This window comes from Kwoniella dendrophila, chromosome 1 (genome assembly GCF_036810415.1).
Source record: "Kwoniella dendrophila CBS 6074 chromosome 1, complete sequence".
Classification (NCBI taxonomy): Eukaryota; Fungi; Basidiomycota; class Tremellomycetes; order Tremellales; family Cryptococcaceae; genus Kwoniella; species Kwoniella dendrophila.
Window position 1 is genome coordinate 2,464,648 of NC_089476.1, and position 18,821 is coordinate 2,483,468.

Consider the following 18,821-nt stretch of genomic DNA (forward strand, 5'->3'; position numbering starts at 1 on the left):
ACTCCAATCCATTGAACCTTGCTCGCCAATGTATCCCAATTTACTTCCTAAATTCAAAGATTATCTGATCTCTTATTGTGGAAAAATATCATACCTCTTATAGCCACATATTGACATAAAGCACCACAAACCACTAAAAAATGAAATATCTGATGGGAAGAGAAGAAAATATCGAACTTTCCCGGATATAATCTTTCAGGATATCTGGTCGCGCTAGTCACCATCATAGGTTAGTACAAGGTATATTCCCGCAATTGATTAAACGTCGACATTCCACTTACTAGATTGACGTACCCAAAAGATAACAGAATCCAGCTTTGAACATCCAATTTATCAACAAGTTTTGCTTCACCACATCGTATCCTTGGGTAATCAATAAATGAAAGATAGGTATTAAGGTTGAAAACCCTAAAATCAGAAAAGTGGATATTCGTAGTAATCTTCTTCGACGATATTTTCGAGACAAAACGATCTGTAAGAGTGGATTGAACACAAAACTGATGATTAGTCAAATGTAGTAGATTGAAAGGATAAAGCAAGAGCATTCAGAGATCAAACATCAAAGTGAAGTTCAGTGCGGTTTCTCGAGGTATTGTACTGTACTCACAAATCCCGAAATGGAACCCGTAAGAACTATAAAACCTATAATAATCATTAACCGCCTGAAATCAGCTTCTACACTGTGTCACCGAAAGCTGGTATCAGGCAGATTAAAGGAAACTTACCAGAATAAAATAATTGCCAAATTTCCTGGTCATAAAACCCATACTGAATGACAGGTAATATACTTCCAACAGCTAACACAACTATTCCGCACTAACATCAAGAAAACGCAGGCGAAATATCGATCAGCCTTAAAATACGCTCAGACTTATGGATCATCCGGAGCTTATAGACTGAACTTTACTTACATAATCACATCTGTGTGCTCTATGTGAGACTTTAGATGAATGACAATTTAAAGTATGAAAACTTGCACTCATACTTAAACAGATTATACAGCAGACGAGATACGTCTTTAAAAAGGTCAAATCGATATATTCTTTATTTTGGGGTGTATTTTGAGGTGATTCTAAAACTATCCAATAATTGATAGGGTATATAATTCTACTTGGAAGATATTCAACTAGAAATTTCGAGAATATCAAGGCCCCGATCAGATGGGTCAAAATATTGAACGTTTCATTATGAAGATCTGTGGGATATTTCGTGTATGATCACGTCAGCTTAGGGAAATCTTTATTTATAGGCAAAAGTTGTCAATACACTTACAACCAAATATACTATACACACATAAACTTACTGAGCCCAAAGCTCTTCTATAGCCTGTAAGGATATACGGATTATCCATTTGCCAACCTACCGAAACAAGCGCTTCTTGGTGTGTTATCGTGGGCGAAGTTGTACGAAGAGCCTTTTCTCTTTCGTGATCATCATTTGAATGATTTCTAAAAGGGTAACCAAAATAGTTGTCTGATCTTTGTAAAGCAATATGATGGTTCCATGGGAATTCTATTGGTGTAGAATCATCCGATGAAGCTGAAGAGTAGAGTGGTGATTCGAATAAAGGTGAATCGACATCTGTTATACCCTTGGATACTTGGTATTTGAGGGTATTGTGTGAGAGCAAGTATGAAGTGTTAATTTTTATACTTTCTTTGTACAACATATTGTTATTCTCTGAGTCAGTTTGAAAGGAAAGACAGAGGATAAAAGCGGACAAACGGAATTGGAAAAGGAATTAGAATTGTAAAAAGAGAGTGAAGTGAGATTACAACTGATACTACTTATATACTTTGTGAATAAGGTCATGCTCAATCCTTTTGGAACCACTGACTTGTGATATTATAAGCGAGTGTTAAGGTTAGTTGCGCCCGTTGTCAAGTGCACTAAACTTAATCAAAGTTGATTCAACCTTGTATCTTTCAAAAGGAGTACTTGGTTTTTTTGGGACGCTCGGACAATGCCACAATTTGAGATTACTGTAATCTTATTGACTGGCTGCGATACATTTCTCAACGTTGCATCTTACGTAACCACCTCCAGGATTGTTGACATAAATTATATAGGATATTTCACGTGACTTATCAGGACTCCGTCCGGTTAAAAGTCAAAAGTTGAAAGTTGAAAGTTGAAAGTTGACAGGTCCAGAGTGGTCTTAAAATTGGTGAAAAACTGTGAATATATCACTTTTGATCACTACATTGCTCTACTCGCAGTTTTGATACAGTCAGATCAGAGACTGATTCAAGATGGCTCAAATCAGATCAAAAATGTCATCTGGCAAGCGAAAAATTAAATCCACTTCGTCAGCAATATCGTCAAAACCTCGAACTAGATTAGCACCTAATGAATTAAAATGGAAAGCTGTAAATACACCTTCATTCTCAGGTATAGATGGTGGAGGAGGAATGATGATGCTCGAAGAGTTGGATGATGTAGATATTGAGTGGGAAGAAGGTGAAGGTGGTAGAAAAACAGCTAGATTTGTTGTAAGTGTAATGACTTATGTGATCTTTATCACTCTAGAAGAGGTAGCTGATTTGAAGGAAAATAATAGGCAAAGGAAGGTAAAAAGAATAATAAAGGCAAGGAGAAAGCTACAGAAGAGCCTATTGTTGAAGATGATCAAGAATCCCTTGAGCAAGAGCTGAGAATAGGTGAGGAAGAAGAAGCGGACGAAGAGAACTCTACAGAAGAAGAAGAAGTCGAGGAAACTGAAGAAGCTTTTCCAGATTTTGCTGCTCTGGAGCAGGAGGAGCTGTATGAGGAAGATGACGAGGATCATGGGGAAGAGGAGGAAGAAGAGGAAGAGGAAGAAGAAGGTGAAGTAGAGGAAGAACCTTTGTTCAATGGTAAGCTGCGTATTTTGCATTCTGATAAATGTGACTTGTAGCTTATTTTACTTGGACACCGTTTTTAGACGACTTACTGCCCGAATGGAAGGACATAACGTTACATACATCACTCAAGAAAGCTTTCTTAGCTGCCGGATACGTAAAACCAACGGATATTCAGAAAAGAGCTATACCAGCTGGATTAACTAATAGAGATGTAGTTGGTGTAGCTGAAACTGTAAGCTTCTTTCAATCGTTTGATTGGTCTCAAGCTTACTGTAAGATTACTTTGATAGGGTTCCGGTAAAACATTAGCATATTCACTTCCAATGTTATCTCATTTACTTCGATCACCATTACCTATTCCATCTGCAAGAAGGAAATTAAAAGGTTTGGTCCTCTGTCCTACCCGTGAATTAGCTCTTCAAGTGGTAGATCATCTTAATATACTCTTAAAACATATACCGTCAAGTTCAGCTACAAGTGAAAATGAAGATGACGAAGATAAGGCAAAATCATCAAAATCTACCGGACCACCGAGAATCAGTATAGGTAGTGTAGTTGGTGGTTTATCAGCTCATAAACAGAAGAGAATTTTAGATAGAGGTTGTGACATTTTAGTAGCTACTCCAGGTCGATTGTGGGATTTGATAAAAGCGGTATGTGTTTTATATCGCCTATTAGCTCTTGAATCATGGCCTGTTGGCATATGGGTGAGCTAATTTTGGTATGACCCTTTAGGACGATGAACTAGCTAGTAGTGTTAGAACTTTGAGGTTTTTGGTGATTGATGAAGCGGATAGAATGATTGAGAACGGTCATTTCGCAGAATTAGAGAATATCGTTAGGTTAACACAACGATCTGGAGGGTGAGTTAGCTAAGAGAAGAGTCTCTGATTTAGCTAATCGTAATGAATGATATTCCAGCGCAAGCCAAGGTCCAGATGATGAGGACCCCGTTTTTGCTCAAATGTCAACTATGTTAGAAGACTCTGAAGCTAGAGATGATATGCAGACATTCGTGTTCTCAGCAACATTATCTAAAGATTTACAGCAGAATTTGAAGAGAAAGCAGAAAGCTGGTGGTAGAGGTAAAGGAAAGCGAAGTTCTACATTGGGTAAGTTCGGCTGGTTTCCAGTAGTTGTTAGGACTTGAACAGCTGATTTTATGCTCATACAGAGGATCTTGTGGATAAGCTTGATTTCCGAGATCCAAAGCCTGAAGTTATCGATCTCAGTCCTGAAGGTGGTGTAGTAGCTAGTTTGAGAGAAAGTATGATAGAATGTGTTTTATCTGATAAAGTGAGCCTTTCTAGCAAGAGAGTATTATTGCGGAATGAATGCTGAAGCTGATATACGATATTGATCTCTACAGGATTTATACCTGTATTACTTCTTATTACGTTATCCGGGAAGATCGATAGTTTTCGTAGGATCAATCGATGGTATAAGGAGATTGATACCATTATTTACATTATTAGAATTACCTATTTACCCATTACATTCACAATTACAACAAAAACAAAGATTAAAGAATTTAGATAGATTCAAATCAAACAAAAATGGGATTTTGATTGCAACTGATGTAGCAGCAAGAGGTTTAGATATACCACAAGTTGATCATGTCATACATTTCAATTTACCTAGAACAGCGGATGCTTATATTCATAGATCAGGTAGAACTGCAAGAGCTAAAAATCAAGGTTTCTCGTTACAAATTTGTAGTCCTGAAGATAAATCAATTCAGAGGAATTTAATGAGAAGTTTAGGTAGAAGTGAGTTATCATTATGTGTCTTCACTTACTGCAGCCGTTTTATTAAAATCATATCAAAAATATTTCATCACTGACGATACAATTGTAGCCCACGAATTACCTGAATTATCAATTGAAAATGGATTTTTACCATCTTTAAAATCAAGAATAGAATTAGCCAAAGAAATTGAAAATTTAGAACATTTAAATTCAAAATCACAACATGATAAAAATTGGTTATTAGAAACTGCAGAATTAATGGATTTAGATATTGATCCTGATTTATTAAGTGATAATGAATTAGATCAAGATAAAGATTTACCTTATCATCGTAATAATAAAAATACATCTAAAAAAGGACAAAAGAAAAGAAAAGATATTAAATCCTTAAAATTTGAATTAAAAGATTTATTAAAAGAAAAATTATTAGCAAGAGGTATTTCAGCAAAATATCCTACTTCTGGATCAAAAGTTATTATAGATGATTTATTAAGAGAAACTGGTAAGTTTCCTCATTTTCATTTTATTCAATTTCATTTATCAGATATTCGGATTTCATAGACTAACTAATCTCACATATCAATATGTAAAAATAGGTCACGCTACTTTACTTGGAGCAGGTACTCAAAAAGCTTATGATGAAGTACAGAAAACTTCAAAGAGGAAATTGAATAAAAGTAGAGGTGTTAGTGGTACAATCAACAAGAAGAAAAAGATCTGATCTGACGCATACGCTTGGAATGGGAGATCTTCGATATGAATTTCTTGTAGTACCATCGTTTCATACCAGGCATCATGTCTGCATAAATTCGGATTAATACGATCTATGCATACAGTACTAGATCTCTACATTACAATATCTACATCACCTTCTTCCCTCTTTTCATCCTCAATATCAGTATTGACCAATTCAGCTACTTCTCGTATCCTTTCTTCTAATCCATTCTCACTAAGATATTTATTGATAATTTCAATTTCTTTCTCGTGATCAGCCATCAATGAAGCAATATCTTCAGCTGAGAAAGTTGGAAATCGTGCTGCTAATTCTGCTGGTAAAGGTGGTTGAGATGATGTAAATGGTGATAGTATAAAATTCTTTGGAAAATCTATTTACATTTCATCGGGAGTAGATTGATCAGTCAAACCTTCTTCGAGAATACAGATGGAAGAAAAACGATTTTCGTACCTTTAATATCATCAACTATCTTTATCGTCTGATACGCTAGGGAACTTCGTACTTTGGCTCTTTGAGCTTGTTCACTTCTTCCAGCAGTACTTGCGATTGCAGCCCAGCTATTTCCAAATATCAGTTGATATTCCTACAACTACGTCTAATGCAGCCAGCAAACAACTCACTCATCCCGTATATAGACTCTTCGCCATATGGATAATAAAGCTACTTGTTTTCGACCTTCCGGTAAAGACTATATATGTGGTCAGCAAAATCTGACGAAAAGGCTAATTCTGTCTATACTCACTGTATCTCCAACTAATCTTTCCAAAGCTAACGCGGCATCTCCTGCTCTTTCAAAATTATTTTTCAATGTGAGGACATCTACCAAGCTTTCTAAATCTAACGCTGTGCCATCGATGAGTTGTTTTGTGAGATTGATGAACAATTTCTTAAAAGCGGGTCGATCTGATAACAGGGACACCTGTTCTTCTAGTTTTGGTGCGTTTCGACGATTTGGTGGAGAGAAATAATTTATAAGTATAGATTGTACATTCACCAAATCGAGTTCATCATCCAGATCTACAACAAGCATGTCAGTGCAATCCAAGAAAGAGCGTTACAGAGGAAGCTAAAAGACTCACCAATGAGTAATTGCCTCCTACTATCGGAAACACCCTTACTCCTAACATCAGCAATAGCAGCAAGTTTCGCTATACTTCCGACAAGCTATTATGCAACGTTCTTGGTCAGTACGGATGGTCCTTTTCTCGCTGCACACGTGCGAGCTGTCACTCACACTCTGTTGTTCTAATGCTTTGGTACTATCGTCTTTCATCACTTCTTTGAGAGCACCAGCCGCTTCGTCGTATCGCTTGAAAGCAAGATGATGCATCCAAGCCAGCTCGGGATAGTCGTGTTCAGCAAAGAAACGTGTGACCAGAACTCCATAAACTTCGTCATGGTTGAGGAGCTCATATGCTTGTCCTGTTTTTTTTAACCCGGTCGATTCAGCGATCATTAAAAGCGTGTCTGTTATAGTCATCACTCACCTTGATCGATATACCATTGATATAGCACGAAAGCAAATTCTTCGCCGAATCTTTCAATATATGTTTGTAATCTAGCGGTATCTGGTCCTGCTTGGCCATGGCACAGTATCACCAAGGTGAGGTAATCTGTGTGATTCTCTGCTAGTTCATATGCTTCTGCCAATCGGTCAATACCAACTACATCTCTCTAAAGTCAGCATGTACAAATGCTTTTCCACTGGATAGACCTCAGCTCACCTAAAGGCCGTATGATTCTAGGTTTCATCTCTGCCCATTTCTCTCGTAGCCTCAAGCCTTCTTGCGGATCCGCTCCTTCGTCGATTTCCCTTCTAGAACAATTCAAGTCAGCACCGAGTCCGTTCCATCGCCAATGTCTTGCGATTTACCTAGATGTAGCTCGACATTTGTCCTCCATATTGGTACATAAAGCAGCTGCCAGTATGGTCATTTGTCCTTTCAATCTGGATTGTAATTGTTGTTCTTTCTTCAGATTAGGTTCAGATGACTCAGAATATGGCTCGTCAATAACAGATCCAAGATCACGGGTTCGCTCTTTAATCAAACCTTCTGTGGTATTATAGAGGAAATCCAAGGCCTCTACGAGTGGATCTTGAGCAGTCCATATTTCGATTGCAGGTTTCTCTCGATCGATTTCATAAGTGTGAAGTTCTTCTTCCCTATACTGAGCAGCAGCTCTTTCGACTACCTAAGAGATATATAAGCATAATTGTCCCAAGCTAAAAAAAGACCACTTAACTCACTATGAAGATCCTGTTCGCCTCGGTGATCCATGAAGACCACTCATTCCGATTGACCGATTCCAGAGCGGCACGAACAGTCGCATACACAATCTCGAGCAGTTTGTCAAGGTTTTGTATCTATATCTTCGCTTAGCCTTGTTCATCGCTGTAATATGGCATGAATACTTACCTGCGTACGGAAGAATAGTCGAACAAAGTCTTCCTCTTCCACTATATCGGCTTGGTGCATATAGGTGAGAATTGCTTGAGATAGTATGGACTTAGGGGACAAAGTATGTATTTGGCTGAAATTGAGTCAGCGATTACCATAAACCAAAGGAGATATAGGACTTACTCCATATGACGATTCTGATAGTCCCATAGGTCTATTGCGCCTTTGATCTTTTCAGCGTCCCGAGATAGTCGACGGCGCGAACTTTGTGGAAGCTAAGATAAGATATGATCAGATCAGTCTCTATGTCGTCGGTTTCGGAGGAAGACCACACACCACTGTCAACAAGCCATTTTGACGTATAAAATTCATGAGCTCCTTCAATCTCAATAGCCTGTCGCTTAGATGCGACCGGATCTCGAATATCCCAGGCATATATGAGGAGTCTGGAAGCGATCATTAGCAGCTTGAAACAACAATAGGCGATATTGACGCACTAGACGATACAATTTCCGCTGAAACAGTGTCTGCTGCTTCTGCTATATCACCTTGAAAGCCTGCTGGCAAGTCGAACGACAAAGGATTCTAACACTAGTCGTTAGCTGCAAGCTGTGCAATTCAGCAATTTAGCAACTCACATCACTTCTTTCGCCGAAGAATACAGCTTGTTCCATCTTGGACTTTAATCTAGCCGTAGCGGACGACGACTGAGTGCTGCAAGATTTGGTAAGTTACAATAAATAAGCACCAAATTGAGGGGATACTTACAAGGCGTCAGTTGCGGCTCTGGTTTCTAGGGCTTCTATAGACATCAGACCACCGGTTACTGGTATAGCTACAATGGAAGGTGGACCACTTTCCCTGTTTGCCGTCAACGAGCTTGTACTGCCTGCTCCGATGAAAGCATTTCGACCTGAATCTTTCAATGTTACAGCTTCTTCGTACGGCGATCCTGCAGTAGCGCATGAATCAGTGCTTTGCTTCTCACTGAGGAAGCTCAGAACGTACCTTCATCTAAAGAGACCATCAGGACAGCTTCAGCAAATCTGATAAACGCCATTGAGCTACCTTTGGGGACCAGCAATCGAGGGACATCGAGTGTTCTTGGATCGGAGTGCTATATACGACATTAGCAGGTGGGTGATAAATTATACATGCTTAACTCACAGCTAGGTATGATACTTCCACCACTCTAGCAATCATCAACGATTGAGATCGAGGATGTATCGAGAACGTAATAATAGCATGAGAATTATGTAATCTAGGATATCCTGATGTGCTGGTTTCTTGCTCCACATATGAGATGAGAACGGCAAGCTCATCTTGGCTGTACTTATGATCAGCATTTTACTATATATGGGAGAACATTCATGACACTTACCCAAATGAGACGATATCATTCATTTCCAACGATACGGCTCCACTAGACCAATTGTCGAAACACCAATTCCCTACTGTTTCGTGTAAATCGTATTCTTGTATGAACTATCAATTTCAATCAGCTCTACTGTTCTCCACAAGGAAAACCGACACTTGCCTTCTGACTATCTGGACCAAACGCCCACTTTTGCAGCATCCTTCGAGCCAAGATGTATACATGACCGGATGCTGCCGCGACAGACGAAACTCCATCTTTGTCTTCCCTGGCATTGAAGATTTGAGCTGAAGCTCTACCGAACATACCCCCCGGTCTAGTCAGAGTGGTCAAACTAGGTACCAGTCGTCCTCCAGATGATGATACGGTGAGTCGAAAGGCGAGGGATGAGGTTGTGGTTAAAAAAAAATTGTTTCCCTTCGACGAATCTATTTGTCAGCTACTCGCCGTCCAACCCAAACGACACAACTTACATCGATTTTCCATAATTTCTCAACGAAATCATCTTCCCCTAATTCCATATAGATCTCTTGGAATCTATCGACGTTCGACAAAGCTAAACCCATACTTTCCCAGAGACGGATTTCGCCAGATGTTGAAACTAATATCAGTCCTGGTTCTGAAGATGCTGGGCCTGTATATAGAGCTGCAAGTGTCGGAGGTTGAGTGGGAGTGTTAGAGTATGACACAGGAGGTGAAGGGAACTTGTAGGTCGTTGGGGCTGAATGTGTTCGCTAGTGAAGAGAGTACATATGAGTTCAGCTCAGATTGTACGCAGAAATACTTGCTAGAGGTAGCTCACTTTCGCATAGTTCCATGCTATACAAGTGGAAGGAGATGCGACCATGGCAAATCCACTCTTAGGATCAACATGGCCAGCAATAGGGTTGGCGACAAGGTCTATATTGATATAAAATAAGTGTTCTGGCATGCTCAATAAATTTCCAGGATCGGAAACAACGTACCAGAACTCTTGATTAAAGAAGCGACTTCTTTTGGTAATGGACCTAAACTTGTGACCAAATGCCTTTCATCCCTACTCCAGTATACTCTATCCTTTTCATGTCCTTCCTCTAACCTGGTTGTGCGCACGGTATCTCCCGCCGACGAAGTAGGTGAAGTACCTCTCTTAATTACGGCCAGACGCGAAGACCTAGCTGATGGTGTTGGTGCTTGAGAGAGGGAAGCAGATTCAGCGAAAATGGAAGGTGTTTGATGTCTGGACCGAGCTACGGAAGCTCGAGAAGCTGCCTTCCGAGGCGTCGCGCGCGTTGAAGGTGAGTTGAACATGACTTCTTTTTTAGGAAGCCACTTGACAGATCTTTGGGGCACCTAGAATGCAGGAATTCGATATGAGGAATGTCAATTCATGAACAGAAGACGAAGTATTTCAACCTTCAACTCGCAATTATTGCTGTCATGATGTTCGCGTACCAAGTTGTCCAGGTCACGTGCGCCTTATCTACCGCCTATGTATTACGTAACATACCATTGATATAATGAAACTTAGCTGATGTCTGGTATTGGGTCTTGCCAAAACAATGATGATATTGTCTAGATTTGTTTGCGCTACCTTCTCGATATTGTATCCATACGTCACGTTCTAATCAGCTGAGAGAACCACGCTTATCAAACGGGAAAGCAAATTAACCGAAAACATGTCAGATAAACCACAATTATCGGCTGTAAGTCACACTTTCCAAGTTAGGTTTTACATCTTCACGATATATGCTGATACAATTGGTCTTTAGGCTGCAGCTCGACCATCATGGAATAAAGATGAATGGGAGGCTAGAGCAAAAGCAAAAGATGAGGAAAATGCAGAGTATGCTAAATCAGCGGAAGCTGCTATGCTAGCTGGTGAGTGGTCCCTTCATTATTCATGGAAAACGATTGAATCATAGCTAATACACCAATGACACTACTTTATTTGCTTATTTGACTTCTTCTTGATATCATACAATTATTCGCTCCCACTTCGAATAATCTTTCTCGATGTCGCTCGGATCGTACAATAGGTAAAGCTCCACCGCGTAGGAGATTAGGAGATGATCTACCTAAGCCAACTAAGAATCTGGAGGCAAGGAAGGAGGATCTGGACCTCAACAAAAACCTTAACAAAACAATGTTGGTACAGACGTCTACTACGGGGAAAGGTCCAAAAGGTGCAGGATTTTATGTGAGTGTATATTGGGCCGCTCATTGCATGGAAGTTCACTGATGGATCATCTTGCCTAATAGTGTGAAATGTGTAATCGTACATTCAAAGATTCGTTATCGTATTTAGATCACATAAATGGAAGAGGTCGTAAGTGAATTCTATACATTACCAGATAGTCTTGAGGATTTCTTTCTTAATATTTGAGATTTCTTTAGATCTTCGAATGCTTGGACAGACGACTCAGGTGGAAAGATCAACTTTAACGCAAGTGAGAGCTAAAATAGCCGCATTAAGGGAATCTACGAAAACAGCAGTAACAGCGAAAAACTTTGATTTTCAAGCGCGTTTGAAAGCTGTTCGAGAAGCAGAGTCAGTTGAAAAGGACAAAAGGCGTGAAGAGAGGAAAAGGAAAAGAGAAAAGAAAAGGGAAGAAGAAGAATATAAGAAAATGGGTATATTCAAAAATGATCGTCAGAAAGAAGAAGATGATGGGAAAGATAAAAAGGGATTAGATCAAAAAGAAGCTAAGAAAAGGAGAAAAGTAGAAAATAGAGAAGATAAAGAAGTTGAACAAGCTATAAAAGAAAGAGAAGATATGGCTAACATGATGGGTTTCGGTAGGTTTGGTGGTGCAAGAAAAAGATAATTTCCTCAGCACATGTCTTTCTCAAAGCATTTCCTCAGAAGCCTTGTACACCACTATTATTCAGAATTTCAAGTGGAGTAATAACATATGTTGTAAAAGTATAATGCATGGCACAGTCAAACAGACAAGTATCACCTAATATTATGACATTTCAGCCATTAAAAGCGCAAAAATCCAGTTACGGGGATATTTTCACCGCATATTGAACATCCGATACATTCGATCTCTCCTCTTGATATGGCTCACAAGTTATCAGGACCATGAAATTTCCGGCTAGAATCACCATTCTCAGCAGAGCTCGACATAGGTCTTCTAGTCACGCTATCAACCTTTGTCTCCCTTACGTTTCATTCAGTATCATTCTTCGCACGATTTCAGTCACTTTGTGCTTATCAGCTGATTCACCTTGATTGGTACTTGTTGTCGATAATTCCTTTGGTAGACAAATCACTTCACACAACATCGTATCATTGTCCTCTCTCATTTGTCTGTTACGTACAATACATCGTCCTTTTTCCTTGCATTCCCTCAGCCGACTTTAACGGAAGATGGAGGAGGAAAGGGCGAGAATCCTTCAAAGGAAAGGCAAAACGATAAATGTTGTAGTTGACACTTAGAAATCGTATGCATGCGATACAAACCTGTATTACTTGCTACGGTGTGTATAAATGTGCTGTATGTCTAAATTTCGATATTTGTGTTTGACCTTCTGACATTTAACAGCAAACTTAAACTCAATCTCGCGAAGACGCGAAAACTATACATCTGAACAGCTAAAAAAGTCAATCATTCTACCATAGCCCGTAAAACATGCCGACGTTGCGTTTGTTTCATCAGAAACAGGAACCCTCCGCAATTAATATCAATACAGAAGGGATCCAACGATATACAAAAAGCAGAAATGCTTGTTCAACGTGCAGGTTGAAAAAGCTCAGATGTGAACGGCCTTTCGATTCTACAACTCGAGTGAAATACCGCTACCCCTGTTGTACCTTACGAAAGTGATGATCACGAAGGCCTTTATCAATCGCAGAGACAGACTTACAGTAGCTGGTATCTCGCTGATGACATAATATTGTGAACTCTGCTAGCGCTTGCTCAACATGCATTACTTTGAGGAGGAAATGTAGTGCTGTAAATCAGAGGGATAATAACGAATTCATCCCCGGATCCATTGAAAGTACAGAAGAAGGAGAAATAGCCACCGAATTCAACGATTCTCAACGTCAACAAGACAACGCACAGTCAGACGCCTCATTCATAAGCATACTTACTACAGGCTTCAATCCTTACCATTACACATCTAACGAACCTTCGTGTGGCCTTGATCCCATAGATACAGACGACGCGGAAGAGCCTAGAGAATATATTGCAGCTTCTGACAATAATCAGCCTCTTGACAGTCTGACTGGCATTTCTTTTGAATATCAACTCAAACAGAAATATCCAGTCATGAGTCCAGGGAATTTCCAACCGCAAAATCCAGCAGACATGATACCGATTCCAGGTTTATTCCAAGATAACACTCGTTGTCAACATGACGAGTCATCCTCGCTGGATTTCAACCAGATAAAAAGAGACTGATAAGAGATGAGCAATCATACTTAATGGCTGATTTGCGGTACCGTATGCATTTAAGTAACTGTGGACGTTAGATTGCATGGCGTTTCACTCAGCTGACAAGGCTCCTATCAGCTCAATTTTACGAGATCAAAAGATAGGACGAAGATGATACCTCTCGCTGTGATAGCAAATCGAATCCCCTGACCTTCCGATTTTTGAACTTCCAGTACAACTGGATGACGGTGAAATCGAACGAGCCATGAATCAGTTTCTGACGGATGATACTGTCTCTATTGAGGATCCGAATAAACTGGATCACGCTAGCCTTGCAGGACCTATACTTGTTGTAAGTATTGGAGACAGAATGATGAAGTCTGATGCATACAATTGCCTCGATTATCCTAACGCAGGGTAGTAGAATTATTGAGAGTGAACCACGCACAGATCGTGTAGACGTTTGTGGCGAAAAGGGACCCCTGTCGCATTTTTGCAAATCCATGAGTATTCACCCATACTCGTATTAAACACCCAAATATACAAAGGACAGTGCACGATTTGATCCTGACCTATCAACAGCGATATTTTCCGATCAATTTTCTACTGAAAAGGGGGACACAAGAGAGCTAAGCATAAATATCACAACATCAAACACACAGGATTTTCAAAGGGGGGGGTTGATGAAATCTGAAAAATCCGTCATTCGGCGAAAAAGGCGTTCGGCCTTTACTCCATATGTTAAGCTTGTTGTCTACGCCCATCATTGTGAATGTGACTGTATGTAAACATTTGCTCGGCATCGTTCCCCTTTTCTCTAGTGACAACGATGAACATGCTGAGACCAGAACACATGCTTGATTACGACGAGCGATGTTACAAGCATCCTTTGTTTTGATTAGTTTCATTTTTTTCGAATAGCGAAGGATGTGCTGCAAAAGTCTCACACTACGAGCACAGGATATACCCTTAATTCTGGTTTCGAGGGATACCTTTGATATTGAGTTGAATTGTCAATGCACTTTTCAGGTAAGATCTATCGATGCGTACGATAATGCTAATCTAAAAATTTACCAAATTTTGATCACAATAAGCTTTCTCAAAGTTTTCCTTCTATACGTCATGTTGATACGTACTTCCACTTGATGAATCTTCCTTCAAGACATCAAATCATCAACGGTCACCTTATTGTTCTTGAAAAGGTTTTGATGGTAAACTGGATTCAGGACTAAGTGATTAGACACCATCAGCATATCCTTTGATTATTGGACTTGACAATTTCGAACTAGTGCAAACGAGATTAATTGAGTAAGCTTGATCCTGTTCAGCATCGATCGGATGGATTCAACATATCTCTGTCAAATTATCTCATCCTTTCTTTCACTTATTGCAGCATTTATCCATGAACTTCAAGTTTTTGAGAAAGACATATCAAGCAATACCCTCCATTCAAGAAAGATAGTCGAAAATTAACTGTGATATCGAAAATGGACGAAGAGATTCAACCTTATAGAGGAATGTTAGCTTGTTTTCCTTGTATGATTCTCTGGAAATGGGGAAGAGGAAGGTTAGCCAAGAATGATGTGAGGTCATTCTACTGCGACGTTCCCTATTTGGTTAAAAGAAAATGGTTTATGAAGAAGACAACAAGTTTTCAACTGAAATCTTATATCTCGAAAGTGGCGATGATCTAATCACTTGTTATCGTTATCACTTTTACCGAAATCAGACAAGATACTGTAAGGTAATTTGCTAACGATCCTTCGATTCATATCTTGTATGTCACATAGCCTGAACATGAACCATTATTCCCATCACCTTCAACCATCTTAACACCACCAAGACCGCATTCAAGACCAAGATTACCTAACATCAATTCTTCTTCCTCATCTTTCGCATTTTACGCTTCTGAACCTACTTCACCTACAAAATCCACTGGATATGGTTCAGGATATTTTGGTGAACATAAAAGAGCGGCAAGTAGTTCAAGATTAAGTCAAGAAGGTAAAGAAAGATTAGGTAGTATTTCAAGAGCCTATGCTAAGTGAGTTTCAATCATTCCTTCAAATGCATATTATCTTTTAAATCTCTGTACTGTGGAGTAGTAGTTGAACGATGCTGACGTATAATAATACAAAAATAATCCGTTTTCAGCCGAATGCAATCACTTGATCCACCTTCTCACAATTCATCACCTATACATTCTACACCGCATAACCAAAGTGGTTATAATACACCAAACATTAGACCGTTGTCAGCTTTCAATCCATTGACCACCACTTCTAATACAACTTCATACACTTTACCTTATAGACCACCTGCACTGAATTTAGGTAGATCAGCATCAGAACCTAGAAATTTAAATGATCTAGGTGGTTTTGCCCCTCATCAAATACCTGCTTTTTGTTCTATCAATGTTGGAAGAGGTGGAATTAGAGGTAACAGAAGAAGAAGTGCGACTGTAACAGACAGATTACACTCTCCACTTGCTCTAAACAATGTTAATGAAGGTAATTCAGGAAATATTAAGAGAGATAGAGGTAGAAGTCCGGGTCCAAAATTAGCTGGACATATGATACACGATACTAGTGATAACGACTTCGTTGATCAATCGCATTATAAAGAAGAAACCGACAAAGTACCGAAATTAATGGGAAGAAGTCTATCACATCCTGGTTTGACTACAATCACAAATGATCTTCAGGACGACACATCAAATGAAGATCAGGAACAAGATGAAGAGCAAGTTGTCGTAAAGAGAGAGCTAGGTCTTAGAGGTTTACGCAATGGTAGAGGAAGTAAGAGAGGTAAGAGTAAATCAAGCGGTAGAGGCGGTAAGAGAATTAAATCGAATTGAACGAACAAAGAAGCAAACAATATATAACAAACCTAAAACATCAAATAGTTCAAACAAATGACGATCGTCTGATATTTCAGATATAGAATGTACTGCAACACAATACTTGACCCAGCGATTATCACCTCCGCAGTCATATAGAGCACCCAAATAACGAAACTGAAATGTTCATTCAACGCATTATGTCATTTTTAAAAGATAGAATTATCATGCTTAAATAATTCATATGTAAAAACCATTATCATTACAACTCATTTATGTATGTATATATAAGCAACTTCAGACCTCATCGTAGACCATCTACGCGTTTCTTACAAGTACACGATCAACATCCGTACATTGCAAAAGCTAGGACTCAGTACTTGGTTTCTTGATTGTTGCACCGTGTCTCTTCCTTTAACGCCTACCGCTTCTCGGTCTATTCGAAGAGGGCTCCTCGCTTTCTTCATCATCATATTGAGTTTCTGGTACGACATCTCTTCTGGTCGATGACGAATCAACTCTCCAACCAGACTATATAGTATATGGAAGTGATTAGCTCGTATTCTATATCAAAAATCTGAGTTATAAGAGTCGGATTCAGGCAAAGGATTCCAAACTCACTGGACCAGCTCTTTCAATAAATACACTTCTATTTCCATTTTGCGTAGAACTTGGATTTTCTTCTTCCTCCAAATCCAAGTCATCCTCATCATCTTCGTCAGTCTCCTCTTCTTCGTTGTTACTTCTCTTTTTGCCATTAACGTTACTCGCCCTTTTATGTTTTCTGTTTCCCAATGATCTAAATTCATCTTCTGCTTTAGAAACTGACTTTTCACCTATTGGTGTTGGTTCATTTTCTGAAAATCTAGTTTTACAATCAGGACAAGTTGGTCTAGGTAATTTTGATATTGCCGCAAAACAGTATTCGTGGAAATGAGCTTCACCTAACAGCAGCAAATAAGAGAACATCAGCTTTAATAGTTCGTTGAGATTTGTCTAACTCGATGCGGAAGGAATGTGATAAGGATGTATCCTCAACTAACAATCTCTGGTTGAACAACAAACACCCTAGAAAACAATGATTGTCAGCTTGGTTATTTTATCTATTAATTACATGAGATAAATAGAGCTTACATCTAGCATAAGACGTTTACATTGTTTACAGTTCTGCATATAATCCTCAAACTGCTGCTTTAGGTAAGGTTCTAGTTCTAATGCAGCTCTTACGCCTATTGTATATCTTCCTCGTCTACCATGACAAGGAAAAATAGTCAGAAATAAAGGTCAGCTGTCAGGATATCCCAAAAATACAACATCCAAAACAACTTACTTGGATTTATACAACCATCCTCTCGAACATAACGAATTGAGTAAAGTTTCAGCTACATGCCTTGCCATTTGACTTTCTAATTCTCCTACGATCGATAAAGCTTGACCATGCGATATTGAATTAGCAGGATATGATTCTATTATTTCTTTCACCTAGGGAAGAAGCGTTTGTAAATCAGCTTGGAATTCCATTGGTATTGAACGAAAAATGGGAATCAGTAGATGACGAGATCACTTACTACTCTTCGATAATAATCAATTTCTAGTGGTGTATAATCAGTGGCTTGTAATGCTACTTCTGTAGGATCCGTATTCCTCTGTTCGTACCACAAGCCTCCCCACAAATCAGCTCTGGCTACTCATGTAAATTTTCGTGTTCGATTGTGAGCATGTAGTAAAAGGTGTAATGACTGGGATCTTACCAGTACTACCCATGACTTCCCTTTCCCTATCTGTTCCTGACCCGTTATTACTTCCATGCCCAGATCATGCAGTATATCCGAAACATCTGTGAGGAAAGTCCGGAAACCTCTTAATGAAACATCATGTGTCGGTCGAAAGGTATCATCATTCGCTATTTGACAAAGTCGAAATCAAAATTAGATTCTGGAACTGGGCTTAAACAGGTTATAGTTATATCTTCGTGTTGGACAACATACCCTGACAAGCTCCTACAGCTCTTTTGTACATTTCCAGAGCCACATCTTCCTTCATAGCCCTTCTTGATAGCATCGATTGTATGAATATTCGATGTAGGTTTGATGAAGGTACATGTCTAGCCTGACTCATTCTGTCCGTTCAGTTGCGTGCGAGCATTTGTCTCTTATCGAGATACTGTCGTTGTGGAGATGAAGTTGTATGACTGTCTAGATGAATATGGTAAAAAGCAGAGTAGTTGATGCATACAAATGAAGCTGATATATAGTTTTGAAATTAGGAGGATGCAAAATAGTTGATGTCAACCTGTAATCTTTATTTTGGCTTTTACGCGTTACGTTACGTACGCGTACTTCAGCTAGATCATGATCATAATATAATATAATGATCTCGAATATCACGTGATCAGCATATCTTGGACCCGTGCCTGGCTCAGCAAAGATTTCTGCAGAGAAGAACGTCTATACTGCAGAACTGAGATAAGCACAAAGCTGCAAATAATCGAATATAATATAGTAGCCATCTATAAGA

The 18,821-nt window shown here is 39.2% G+C and overlaps 6 protein-coding genes across 6 annotated transcripts; 3 read left to right on the top strand and 3 right to left on the bottom strand.

The window, feature by feature from the left end:
• Positions 1-53: 53 nt before the first annotated feature.
• On the bottom strand, positions 54-1,669 carry L201_000883 (uncharacterized protein; the record flags this gene model as incomplete). The annotated part of the gene is made up of 6 exons (XM_066216678.1): positions 54-213; positions 282-472; positions 608-642; positions 726-816; positions 912-1,195; positions 1,273-1,669. The coding sequence occupies 6 exons, from the start codon at positions 1,667-1,669 to the stop codon at positions 54-56; spliced, it is 1,158 nt and encodes a 385-aa protein (XP_066072775.1).
• Positions 1,670-2,252: 583 nt separating this feature from the next.
• On the top strand, positions 2,253-5,312 carry L201_000884 (uncharacterized protein; the record flags this gene model as incomplete). The annotated part of the gene is made up of 10 exons (XM_066216679.1): positions 2,253-2,492; positions 2,561-2,855; positions 2,924-3,075; positions 3,134-3,496; positions 3,579-3,706; positions 3,765-3,955; positions 4,018-4,139; positions 4,213-4,612; positions 4,701-5,093; positions 5,188-5,312. The coding sequence occupies 10 exons, from the start codon at positions 2,253-2,255 to the stop codon at positions 5,310-5,312; spliced, it is 2,409 nt and encodes an 802-aa protein (XP_066072776.1).
• A 125-nt stretch (positions 5,313-5,437) lies between these two features.
• On the bottom strand, positions 5,438-10,391 carry L201_000885 (uncharacterized protein; the record flags this gene model as incomplete). Its single annotated transcript, XM_066216680.1, has 23 exons — positions 5,438-5,697; positions 5,778-5,884; positions 5,948-6,015; positions 6,070-6,344; positions 6,407-6,491; positions 6,562-6,749; positions 6,815-6,991; positions 7,052-7,143; positions 7,201-7,520; positions 7,576-7,692; positions 7,745-7,859; positions 7,910-8,001; positions 8,063-8,172; positions 8,224-8,311; positions 8,365-8,440; positions 8,495-8,678; positions 8,735-8,843; positions 8,894-9,053; positions 9,108-9,211; positions 9,264-9,518; positions 9,575-9,835; positions 9,904-10,001; positions 10,067-10,391. 23 exons carry the CDS (start codon positions 10,389-10,391, stop codon positions 5,438-5,440), a joined length of 3,666 nt encoding a protein of 1,221 aa, XP_066072777.1.
• Positions 10,392-10,759: 368 nt separating this feature from the next.
• L201_000886 (uncharacterized protein) lies at positions 10,760-11,908 on the top strand (the record flags this gene model as incomplete). Its single annotated transcript, XM_066216681.1, has 5 exons — positions 10,760-10,786; positions 10,853-10,961; positions 11,120-11,280; positions 11,343-11,409; positions 11,478-11,908. The coding sequence occupies 5 exons, from the start codon at positions 10,760-10,762 to the stop codon at positions 11,906-11,908; spliced, it is 795 nt and encodes a 264-aa protein (XP_066072778.1).
• A 3,044-nt stretch (positions 11,909-14,952) lies between these two features.
• Positions 14,953-16,322, top strand: L201_000887 (uncharacterized protein; the record flags this gene model as incomplete). Its single annotated transcript, XM_066216682.1, has 3 exons — positions 14,953-15,048; positions 15,256-15,509; positions 15,620-16,322. The coding sequence occupies 3 exons, from the start codon at positions 14,953-14,955 to the stop codon at positions 16,320-16,322; spliced, it is 1,053 nt and encodes a 350-aa protein (XP_066072779.1).
• Positions 16,323-16,718: 396 nt separating this feature from the next.
• Positions 16,719-18,422, bottom strand: L201_000888 (uncharacterized protein; the record flags this gene model as incomplete). The annotated part of the gene is made up of 8 exons (XM_066216683.1): positions 16,719-16,835; positions 16,926-17,248; positions 17,348-17,372; positions 17,439-17,553; positions 17,635-17,786; positions 17,873-17,950; positions 18,056-18,207; positions 18,293-18,422. The coding sequence occupies 8 exons, from the start codon at positions 18,420-18,422 to the stop codon at positions 16,719-16,721; spliced, it is 1,092 nt and encodes a 363-aa protein (XP_066072780.1).
• Positions 18,423-18,821: the final 399 nt, after the last annotated feature.